The 12,924-nt window shown below is 35.3% G+C and overlaps 1 protein-coding gene across 2 annotated transcripts in view; it reads right to left on the bottom strand.

Annotated features, from left to right (window-relative positions):
• The window catches only part of Glra2 (glycine receptor alpha 2), a 134,414-nt gene that overhangs the window by 80,942 nt on the left and 40,548 nt on the right, over positions 1-12,924 (bottom strand). For both annotated transcript variants that reach the window (XM_042680519.1, XM_042680520.1), the window contains exons 5-6: positions 2,934-3,016; positions 104-241 (exon numbers count right to left, since the gene is read on the bottom strand). In XM_042680519.1, coding sequence (XP_042536453.1) covers positions 104-241; positions 2,934-3,016 — 221 coding nt within the window. The remainder of the gene's footprint in view (positions 1-103; positions 242-2,933; positions 3,017-12,924) is intronic.

Below are 12,924 nucleotides of genomic sequence, written 5' to 3'. Positions count from 1 at the left end.
CTTGGTAAATGTGCATCGGTTAAGATAAGAAGATATGTCCTATCTACTCTGAGCAACCAATGGAGCCCAGTTGGGTTTAGGATGTGATAGAGGACTTACTTACCAGTGTTATAGTGTTTTGTGCAATAGCCCAGTTCCTTCTCTTCTTTCAAGATAAACTGAGGCAGTGTCAGTCCTTCGGCAACTTGTACTGGACCATCACTCAACCACTCAAATATCAGGTCATTCATTGTGTACCCAACTGGAGTAGAGAAATAGAAGTGAAAAACTGAGTGTATCTTTTCAAAGAAATTTGAAAGGCTAGACATGTAAATAAACAAATAAAGAAATCATCTAAAGCAGACACATTGAAAAGCATTCTTAGTAACAGAGCTGTAATCGCCACAATGGCTATATGTCATTGGAGCCAAAGGAACTGAATATGGCAAGCTATTTCTGTGTAATGAAAGGATGCATCTATAAAATCTATTTTCTCTTGCCCCTTTATTCGCTATCTCTGAAAAACTAACAAGTAAACACAAAATTTCCTTTGAAGACTGTCTTTATTTAAAAAAAAATGTTACTTTGGCAGTCCAGTAGAATAATCCAATTCATGATATAAGTCTTAGTAGTTCAAGTGAAACCATTCTTTGTATTACTGAAAATGAATTTAGTACAGGCCTGCTTAAAACATTGCAGATGTGACCCTGTTTCTAGGGTCTACTAGCTTTACTTAGAGAAAATGATATGGATTATAGAAGGTCAACTGTCAGTTACTTTAACAAGTGGGGAAGCTTTCAGCCAGATACTATAACCTGAAAAGATAGGCAAAAAAGAAGAATCATGTATGCTAATGTCTTGATAAGTAAGTTCACGTCTCAGAATTGTTAATACGAAGTGAAACAGATTCTCTGTTATGTAAGGTCATATTGTTATATGACTTGAACCATCCAAAGTAAGATACTTAATGGTTTCATAAACCCAAGTTAGCTCTGACACCCAGCTCCTGCTTAACTAGGTCATTATTTGTCAAGCGTTTCTTCATCTTTCTCCATTCCAGAACTGACAGAAGCTCTTCTTTCAGTCATTATTTTTTTACCTCCATTTTTGTTTGTGATACTTTAACTCTGAAAATGAGAGGGATGAGGACAAAGGATGTGATAGGTGGCTTGAGCTGGCCAATAACCTTTATTAAGTTCATAGATTCTTATTCTTGTTTACTGAAAGATAGTGACTCACCCAAGCTACCCAGAAATCAATAACAAATTTAATTGGCATCTACTTTCCTCTTTCATTAGATCATCTTTCAAATTCAACCAAAAATAAAAACATGGAAAGCAAGGACTTGCAGGGCATCCTGTATAATTAGTATTGGAAGTCCACAAAGAAAAGGGCTCTCTTTCTTCAAAACAATTCTATGTACATCCAGGTTACCTCCAACAAATACCTTTATATAGTGAGCTTCTTGATAAAAATAGTCATTAGACCCCTGAAGCCTTGGTATGGAGCAGACAGACGAGGTAAAGAGGTGGAAAATAAGAAAGAAATGTTGAGGCAAAAAGTAAAGTCAATTTCCACCCTTTACATGCAAAGTTAGTAGGAAGTTCATTGCTGATTGATTACATTATTTCTAGGTCCTGTAAGACCTAAGCATACATACTAATTGGAGTTCCTTAAGCCTTGCACGAGCCTCAGTGGACAGTTATGGCTACTGTTTTACAGAGAAAATAAATGTGTTGATTTGAAACAAGGGAGAGTATAGATAGCAAAGAAAACATGAAGAAGGAATCATTATGTTAAACAAGGTGTTTTTCTCAACCACCTTCTCAAGAGAAGGGGCAATAGAGAAAATAATGAATACATAAGACTGATTATAATCAGAATTTCTTATTTTATCTCTGACAGCGTCTTAAAACAAAGATGTTTCATTGTTTTGCTTATTTCTGGAGGAAGTTTCAAGGAACATCTGCAAATGATCAAAAAAACTCTGTCACCATTTCTTTTTTAAAAAAAATAATAGTTGATCTGTCTTTTTACACTTAATATTTTCCTAAGCAAAAAAGTTAAAAGTATTTCCTTGCCCTTGCCTCATTAAATTTCCTACCATCCCTGTAGGTCAGTAATACTTATTATTCTTCGCATTCTACAAACAGAGAAACTGAAAGAGCAAGTCAGAAGAAATTCCATGTGTCTTCACTGAAAAGACAATCAGCAGCTTATGGCTCATGTCAAAGACTTCAGTGGCAACTGAACTAGGGCATAAAAGGGACAACATAGATGACATTGCTCTCACTATTCCTCTATGAATTCATTGCTTATCTAAGGAAGATGCCACTTTTTCAGTCTTACCCCATCTCAGTTCATGCACTTCATTCTGTTTATTTATTTTTGAGGATCAAACTCAAAACCTTCCTCAGGCTAGGCACATTTTCTACCACAGATTTATATTCCTGGTCCTCATACCTCTCATTCTTGTGTCCTTATGTGGCTGAGGCCTCTACGGCATGTTCTCAAAAACACTGTCCCTTCCTGAAAGAGTTCCCTCCGGAGTGATGGAAGTATATGGTCATAAGATGACAAGAAATTCAATAGTCTGATATCTAGAGTGATTCATTATATAAGTTTAATGACTAATGAGACATTTTAATTTTAAAGAAAAGATTACTAGATCAGACCTGCTTTTATGAGGAAAGACAATTTATTTAGTATGTTAACTTGAAATGTTGTCTATGGTATGCTGATAATGAGCTTCTCCTATCTACACACAGACACACACACACACACACACACACACACACACACACACACACTTTTCTGTCCTTTCATTAGGACCTTGATGTTGCTAAATAGGTAGAGAATGAGTCTTATGGGTATTTACTCCTTAATTACACACTAAAAGAGTCAGATCATTGGTTAAAACAAGCAAGCAATCATTTCAACAAGTGGTGACTTACAGCTTTCCAGCTGCATTGTACAGGTCTGGACATCCATTGGAAAGTTCTTCAAGTCCATGGGACAGGATAAGGTCAAGGTGAGTCTTAGCAAAGAAAAACACATAAAACTTACTTTCCAGACTGTGATAGCTAATACTTGAGAAATAAATGAAAATCCATTTAGTATTAAGCAAAACATATTGATTTAAATACTGAAGGCTAAGCTTGACACACAGCAATAATTTCTGGTTTTCATAAAAAGAGTAGTCATAGGTAAAAATTGTAAACATTGTAGTACTTCATCACAATGCTTTATTCTATTTCCCATCTTTTGATTCTTTTCTTTTATCCTTACTTCCACCAATGGTGCTGATCTCAAGTTGAATCTTGTGAACAAGATCACTAAGAGAGGGTATACGAGGAACATTGAGCTCTTATCCACACTAATGTCTAACAGGCATGAGATCTAGCCTGTTTTAACATCATACCTTAGATCCATGGATCTTTGTTCATGGCCAATAAATGATGTGATCATCACAGTTGATTGTGATAAGCTTTCATTCTTTTTACATCAAATGGGGAAGTGCTTAATTAACGTCACAGACTTTTCATTTACTGATCTACATGGATGGGTTGACAATATACTCTAGCATCCATTCTAGAATTATGACAATCCTATAGAAAGTAGTTCTTAAACTAGAAAAACCCATCTAAGGGTGGTGGCTTGGGGAGTTTTAATCTTTCTGTACCAAATAGGACCTTCCTTTTTGTCTTCCCCTAATTTTTCTGAGTTCCAACTAGCTTTAGATGAGCCTTAAATCAGGATATTCATTAAGCTATTAACTTTTTCCTATCATTTCCTTTTTTATTCCTCAAAGAGATGGTGTACACTTCTTGCTCAAAAATTATTCCATACCTCCATGATTCAATGAAGGAAACTAGGATTGAATTCAGCAGATCAAAAGTTCTCTTCCTGGTCTTGCTGAAAATAATCTCTGAGCCTATGCAAGATACTGATACTGAACATTTGTTTCTTCATCAGTCAAATGATGAAAAAATCTATATATGCTTATTCCCATTTGATTCCAGTACTACAAGTTTACTAGTCCTAATTCTGCTCTTGTCTCTCATACACCTTTTTGTGTTCAAAGCCCTCTCTCTGACTATGGCCCTATATACCAAACTCTCCCTTGATATTCTGCTCATTCTCACTCTCCCTTCCTGGTTCCCTTCTCTTTATATGGTTTGTTTTGTATTCCCTTCAAGCAAAAACAAAAACTAAAATTTGTGGCACACAGTTTAAAAGGAAGAAAGGTTTGAAATTTCAAGTTAGAATGGATAAAGACTCCATGCTGACAATCTTCAAAGTCATTAAAATACAGCAGTGGTTGAGAAATTCAAGGTACAAAGCAGTGCGGTGTGCTGACAATTATGTGAAATTATGTTTTCAGTCTTGGAAGTAAACACAGCACTATATTAAGAATACACCTTTCTGGTTGGTGAAATGATTCATGTTTTGGTTTTATTCTGTATTTATTCTGCATTGTTTGTGTTGAGAACTATAGGCTATTTGAGAAGATCCAGAAAAAAGCTATTTATCAGTTTTCTCTTCATGTAATTAAGTGTGCCTTTTTAAACAATAACTGAAAAATAAAATTATAAAATTTTATTTCATTCAGTATTTTGCTATCATAATCATCTTATTTTAAATATACAATGTTTCACCTTCCTTACTAACTTAAGCAGCAATCTTTTCTGGACTGTTCTGAGAACCCAAACACTGGTTCTTTGAGAAAAATAGTGTTTAATGAGTTTTAAATTATTGATTAAATAGTATTTAGACAGAATATCTGTCAATTGTAGGTTCCTTTGTAGGTGTATATATATGATGTGTAGGCATCTAGTTATATACCTAGTTATTTTTCTCTAGCATGAAGGCTTTATTTATTTTTATTTTTATTTTTTGTCGGTCATTGGGCTTGAACTCTGGGCCTGGGCGCTGTCCCTTAGCTCTTCAGCTCAAGGCTAGCGCTCTACCACATGAGCCAGTGCCACTTCCGGTTTTTTGGTGGTTTATTGGAGATAAGAGTCTCATGGACTTTCCTTCCTGGGCTGGCTTTGAACCACAATCCTCAGATCTCTGCCTCCTGAGTACCTAGGATTACAGGCGTAAGCCACCGGTGCCTGGGTAAGGCTTTATTTTTTTAAGAAAATGCAATTTTGTTGAGATTAGTATCATTAACTCCTAAAAAGGGAGAAATCTATAGTTTTTTTAAAAAAATGAATACTTTACTAAGAACTGAGGAACCTCAAAAATATCCATGGTCTTAAAATTGTTTTTGCCATAATGAAATTCTGTTTTTCTCTTCTGCTTCTTAAATAGGAAATATTTTCGTCATATAAAAATATGTTCCTCCATAACTTGGCTATTGCAAATTATGCTGCAAAAGGCTACAAAGCCTCAATTAGATACAAGGAAAAGCTGTTTTTTGTGATATGTTACACAGTATGATAAATTTAATAAATAACGCATTACACATTTTGAAATTACTTAGAGTAATTTTCAAATGTTCTTGCCACCAAAATACATATCTGAGATGATGAATAAATTAGTTAGCTTCATTTATTTTAGTTGTATTCATAAATCATAACATCAGTTTGTGCCTTGTAAAATATACCTGTACAACTTGTCAATTTACAAATCACAAATTAAGAAAAAAATTATGTTCATCCTACAAAACTAATCAAAATGTGTGTGGATACTTTAAGTGAATCAAGACCAGGCAACCTGGAAATCTCATTTGAATTTTGAAAACTTTACCTTTGAGAAATTAGAAGATAATACTAGTAGAAATGAATGTAGCTTAAAAGAACATACAGCATGAAGTTCAATTTGATACTGGAAACAATCCAACTTTTATATTCCTAATCATAGGCTTAACTGAATTTGATTCTTTTATAAAATGAACTTTCCATATTTATTCAGGGAGCAGAGGGCTCACATACAGTTACTCCTGCCTTTGTGGCAGATGTAATAATTCTATAGAGACCCAGAATTTGGGAGTGAAAGCTATTAACAGTATATAAGATCACATTGAGAAAATTCCCAACAACTATGAAACTATTCTTGTATCTTGTTTCAGCTGAGAAATGAATGGTAGACTTTTCTTCAGATTTTTTAACTTTCCTTTCTAGATACGTTTTTTTTTTTAATTTGGAAATGGATAGGTGCCAATAATAAAAAAGGCAAGTTAACCTCTCTGTGATTTGTAAAATCATGTTATCAGCTAAGCATAGGAAAAGGTCGTAAAGACCTGTATGAGCTGTGAGGCCCAAAATTGCTAGTTTGCCATGCATCTGAAAACCTTATGTCTAGGTTTCCCCTTTAGTTATTTTTCTCCTTTTACATTTTATCTTTCTGTATGCATTAAATACTGTAAAAATATACAAATCTAAACTTACAGTGTGATGATTTGTTGTATCTGTATTCAGCTGTGTGGTAAGTATTCAGATCCAGAATTATAATATTCTCATTGCCTCAGAACATTCTAGAACCTCCCAACATAACTACCACACCATTTATTTTTTAGAGGCTATTTTGTGGTTTAAGAATCACAAAAAAACAAATTTGATATTTTCTACAATCATGATTCAAAAAGAAAAAAACTAGTTTGATTTTTAAACAACCAACTTAAAACTTCATGCAAGAAAAAAATAGTTGTCAGTTGTGGAGATATGGATATAGTATGAACATAAATATTTGGTTATCTAATTATTTTCTTCAGAATGAAAACTTTAACTTTTTTGAAATATAATTTAGTAGATAAATGCCATAAACTCAAGTAAAGGCAGAGTAGAAGAGCCAAAATGAAAACCTCTAGCAAAAAGAAAATAAGGTAAGTACCTAAGAAGCCTTCATATGCTTAAAATTTGGATTACTGCAATAATTTTTTAAATTTTCTGTTTTAAACAGGAAATACATTTAACATGCAAAAATATGTTCCACCATAATGTGGCTATTGTAATAGTGCTGTAAAAGAATATAAGGCCTCAGTTAGACACAAGCAAAAGTGTTTTTTGAACTATACTACAGTCCTATTGCAAATATAACTGACATGTTCAGCAATATGGAAAAATGTGGTCAATTTTTGGTGTTTTTTGGTGGCTCTTACAGAATTATACATTTGCATTGAAAAGCCAGTCTTCTTCCAAATTTTCCTAGAAGCTCTGACTTATCTTTGACAGACACTGCCTATAGCACGTCAAATTTCTTTTCCTCTTTCCCCTGATTTCAAATATTATGATTATTGTGCCTGAAGGTAGTGAGCAGAGGCCACCTTTTTTCCTTTTGATTTGTGTTAAAGAACTCATTTCCTGAAGCACTGTCACCCATTCTCCTATTGTCAACACAGCAGACATATGTGCAATAGGGCACCCTATTCCTATTTGAACAAGAAAAAGGAATACCATTTCCTTTAAGAGACTCTGCTCTTTTTTGAGAATAACAAGATCAAAGAAAAATATTTTTTAAAACGAAGAGCATAACAGAACACAGAAAATGCCTTCCCAACTCTTTCTCTTCTTCCTCTCCTGTTCAGTTTTCCTTGTTTATAAAACCAGCTCTTGTATTTATGACCTATTTTAAGCTTAAATTATTGACAGATCCTGACATTATAGTTTCAATTATCTTTACAATATTTTAAGTCAAATATTCTAATTTTATATTTTTAATTATCTTTCCACTTACAATGCAAAACCATGAAGTCTAGGACACTTTTTATTTTAATCATATAAAACCATCCCAGGCACCAGATGAATGAAGCAGCATCCTAAAACTCTGTGGGAAAATTTCCAGCTTTCATTCTATGAGAATGGGAAAGAACAATTGACCTAGAAGGAAGGAAACTGATTATCAGAGCCTACAAGGTATTGCCAAATTGCAAGATGGCTGGAAGAAGCCAGAAAAGCTTGCGGGGGGAGGCTCCTGTGTAAGTTGATGGCAGATATTTACTGGAAAGAAGGTTAATCAACATGAAGGAAATGCAGAAAGGGAAGGCCACCTGTTCATGAATTTTACACAGGTAGATGGGGCACAATTAGATTTGTTTTCAAATTACTAAGATGTAAATTAATACTTTAACATAACAACATAATGGTAAATACCACGTTGGCTCCGTGACTCACAAGACAACTACTTGTTCATAACAAGCTCCATATTAGAATTGGGAGTTCATTCCCAATGAAATTTTTTAAGGAAAATTAAAAAAAATCATTCGAAGAGAAAATAAATGTTCAGGTAAAAATACAAACTTTACTGAGTGATCTGCTCACCTGGAGTACATTGCCAATGTATTTTCTTGGCAAAGTTTATTCTAGTGTTTAGAATAGTGTGTTCCCTTTGGAGTAGAAGTACAAGAGCATGGTGCTGTTTTTCAAGAGGAACCAAAGTTTTGGTATCATTTGTTTATTGGTGGGGACCACATTTATAACACCCTATTCAGGGCACTACAAATACTCAGTACAAGCACATATTGGAGTGGCTAGAACCTATGATGTTCCTTTGGGCTTAAAATATGAAGGAAAAATGAAAACTAAAACCATGGTGGTAATAATATTAATGATTACAAAAAGTTCTCCGCCAAGCACTCATTATTGCACACTCATGGAGTACTATCACAAACTCACATATGTCAGACATATGGACAGCCAATCTCTATTTTTGAGATGAGCAAATTGAGGCTTGTGGAAGTTACACCGTGTTGAGGGAAGGCCTTTAATTACTCCTCTGGGCCCTGGGTAAGCATTCACACTGAGAAGAGCCCGTATCTTATTCTTACAGACTTAGATCCTATGGAGACACTCTAGGTTTTTCAGAGAAGCATACCTGACATGAATCATTCGATGCGCCTGAATGAAAATCAAACTTGATCCACCAGAACAAAAAGAATTGGTTCAAGTTTGATCAAGCAAGCGAAGGATGAAAATTTCTACTGCATCATTTGGAAAGCTCTGTGATGAAATTTAAACATTGACCTCATCACATAAAGCATAAAGAATGCTCTGCCTACTTTATCCCCGGACACTGGACCCGGGACAGGCACAGATGTGGCCATGCTTGACAAGGCTTTCCACATTAGTAGTATTTGGAAAAATGCATCCTATATAAACTGGTGTTCCAGAAAGACTCACTCTGTCCCACTGAATCCTTATCAACTCTTAGCTACATATAATTAGTTAATATTCATCTAGCTATAGGATTCCGTGACTTTTTGCTAGGAAGAGAATAACATTTCAAGTATGGAGTCATTTCCCCCTTTGTGTAAGTCAGTCCATAGATACCTAGATTGATTGTGTGGTCATATCCCTAAAACTTGGATACTGAAAGTCTCAAATAGAGAGATAAGGCTGGATTTAAAAAAAAAAAAAAAAAAAAAACAGAGCTTAAAGCAATGTGGGTGGGCACCAGAAATACTTCTTTTTAAATTCTCAGTATTGGGATTTGAACTCAGGGGAAAGACTTGCTAGGCAAGCCCTCTTCCTTTTGAGTTGTGCTTTCAGCCCTCCTTTTCTTGAATACAGTCTGAGGTTGATGCTAAATTCAAAGGTGGTCCCAAAGAATAGCTCTTCTCTCACTTGATTCCAATTGAAGCAGTTGTGCTGGATTCCTTGCTGATTTGGGAATATGGAGGACATGAATGGCAGCATTGCCTGGCTCATCAGCCCTTCTATTCTTCTCTTCTGCCTAAAATCCCTGTAACTGAGTAGGAAGGATCATGTTTACCAAACATTATAAAGGCATCATAGAAAATACCCATATGCATTGAGCAGTGCTAGCAGGGAAGGATGAAAATATAATATCTGTTCCCATCTGTGTGTGGTCCTTCAGAAAATGTGCACACATATGGTTAGCCCATGTTAATTAAGTCCAAATATGGATTGGATTCCAGTTGGAGAGCAACTGATAAATCTGCAGCTAAAACTTTTCCAAATGCTTTGCTATTTCCTGAATAAAAATGTTTTGGAGGTGTTGAATAGGAGAGAGCTAAACTGAACACCACCAGAGGGAAAAAAGAGCTCATATCACCAGATTTAAACACTACTGCTCACATTGTAGTTACATTTTAAATTTCAAAGTTATTGCACATCTAGTATTTAGTTCCACAGTGAAATATTTGTGAAGATTACATGTTCTCTGCCTGCATATTACAATAATGATGACTGATTTGACAATCATCACTCCATGTCTATTGTCACAGCTATTTAACAATGGCAAGGAAGTAAAGAAAGAGAAAGTACTATTATCACAATTTTCTCAACCTGTTGTTTGAGATTATCTTACTTTTGGTAAAAGGGCAAAGGGAACAAGTGCCAACATTATTGGGAACTACAAATATAGTTTTGAGAGACTCTTAAGTACCTGCCTTCCCATTGACAGCTAAGAGCATAATTGTGTATTACTTGGCTGGGATGTTGATGTATTATGACTTCTGCTGAAGTAGGTGAGTGGCGCCTAGCTGTTGAAGGTACTGAGTAGAGAATATATATAAGAGACAGGTTAGATAGAACGGAGAGCACTGTCTCCCCATTTCTTTCCTTTATGCTTTAGCAAACTCAGAGGTGACTAAGAGATTCAGTGACTGTTGAGTATGAATCAGGAACTAAAAAAACCCTCTTCAGTTAACATAAAGTTTAAATAACTTCTTACCCTTAAACTGACATCTGTCTTACCCCCAATATTCTGTCTTTAATCTTAAACCTCACTTTTTGCTTTCTATCCTTCATCTGACTGATCAAATTGAGCAAAATATTCCTAGTGAAATGAAACATTAAATTTATGTTTCACAGTTCTTTGGAAGAAACAGCCATTCAGATATGGAGTGGCTTTGCTCAGAGAATGTGTCACATGTATATAATTATGTGAAGTACATATATAACTATGTATTCTTTTCAATGACTGTCCAGTGATCACTATTGTGCCCTCTATAGTACAGATGTTAGTCTGTAGTTCTAAATACAACAAGCAAAAAGAAACTAGTTAGACTGCTGGGCTTGTAGATGGACTGTATTTTCCCATTTTTTAAAAAATGGAGTGTCATTCTTTTGGTGTAACGCTATGAGAATGAACAAAGGTAATTTGTATGTCTCTTAAGAACCACACCAATTTTATGCCTGTTTATTTTGGGATTAATGCTATCCAGGGAGTCTTTCAAAAGTAACAGCATGTTCTGAAAAGAAGCCTTTGTCAACATAAGTCAAGCAGCTTCACCAGAACCTCTGAATTTTTTTCCCTTTGGCATCCTGCCACAAGAAAAGTTAGGTATTGAGTAGTAGTAGACTAGCCCTTAAACTCTGCTGGATCAAATCTACATTGTGATTTACTTAGCTTCCATATCTAGACAATTGTTGAGCCAGTAGACCGTTTCTGTAGAATTGTTTAAACATATACTAACATTGACATATTTAAGATAATATCTCATAGTTATTCCTGCTGATTGAATCACTGGGTACAAATGATCTAGTTTGTGACAGGGAAATTTCTTAATAGGGAGCTAATTACTGAGTATTTGTCATTGTGTAAACAATATGTTGAATGTTGTAAAGCTACTACTTCTTAAGCCCTAGGGAGCCCAATCTTACAGCTCCCACTTTCAAATCAGGCTCCTCTCCTAAAGAACTGGATATTTCGTTTGGGAAACAAGAGTCTCAAGGTCCACAATTCAGTCTTCTCTTGCTGGTTCAAGCTCTGATACATATGAAAAACTATTTTTGTTCATCAGGAAGTAGTTTTGTGATTTCAACATAAGAGGAAGGCCATTTGGAATTCTAGATTTTTATAGTATGATGGAGCTCAGAAACCTAAACTTTGTGTAGTCTTTTAGAATTTGTAGGTCTTTCAGACCCATTTTATAAAGAAACTGAGACAGACTGATGACCTAATGGAGCTAGAGAGACTATTGTGCGATTCTAGAGGATCCAATAATAATAGACGGAAGTGCACAGCTCACATTGCCCTGAGCTACCCTCTCAGCACTTTCATCACCTGAAGAACAAATGTTGATGACTGTTAATGGAAGGGAAAGATTGTTCCAAAGAGGAAAATCTTACCAGCCAGTCCACTCAAGTAAATGTTCAAAAACAAAGCGATTGTGACAACTTCCATGTATATAATGAAACAATTCCCCTTTTCCCTTCAAACAAAGATGCAGTCCTTGCTCTGTTACATTTGAATCACCATTATGCTCCATAGTGTGTTTGTATTTATGAACCCAAGAGCTCCACAAAGCTTTCCAGCCCATTATGAGAATCTGTCATGTACCCAGCTTCTCTTGTAGATCTTGATCTTTCTATCTTCCTGAGCACTAGTTTTATGGACCCTTCTCCAAAATGACCCTCTTCACAACCCTACTGAACCCAGCAGTGTATGTACATGCCAGCTCCTCCCGTCTTCTCAACCTTACTCCTGTCTAAGAAGAATGGAATTATTGTGGTATTGTGGTTTTTGTGCCATTTCTAGCACTTGCCTGAAGATTTGATGTTTAATTCTGATATGTACACTTAGGCTATAATTGAGAATTCTACATTAAGTCAAGTCACAGAATGTTAAGAAAGTGAGAATGTAATTTGTCCCGGATCATAAAACTAAATATGGTTTACGTATGCACAATGAGCTCATATCTTTTCATAGCTGACTTACAGCGGAAAGTACAGGGGTTTCTGTATCTCATCAAAACTGAGATTAAGATCAAAGAGCATCATCATTGGTAACTTCAGTGGATCTTAATCCACTGCGCATATTATTTTTAGGTCTGACATCTGAATAATGCTCTTTTTATTCCATTAAAAATACTCTATAACTAAAGTTAGAATCTTTTGAAGTTCCTGCATCACACTGTATGATGAGTCACGTGAGGTAGGCCATCTGGGAGCAGTTGGCCTTTTATGTGTGTGGATAGAATTGGTCTTTAGATAGGATTGTTTGGGGACACAGCTGGACGTCTCTCTAGAAATCCAC

Source organism: Dipodomys spectabilis, unplaced genomic scaffold (assembly GCF_019054845.1).
Source record: "Dipodomys spectabilis isolate Male_0828 unplaced genomic scaffold, ASM1905484v1 ptg000061l, whole genome shotgun sequence".
Lineage (NCBI taxonomy): Eukaryota > Metazoa > Chordata > Mammalia > Rodentia > Heteromyidae > Dipodomys > Dipodomys spectabilis.
The sequence above is the reverse complement of the archived record's forward strand: the minus strand, read 5'-3'. Positions and strand labels throughout refer to the sequence as shown.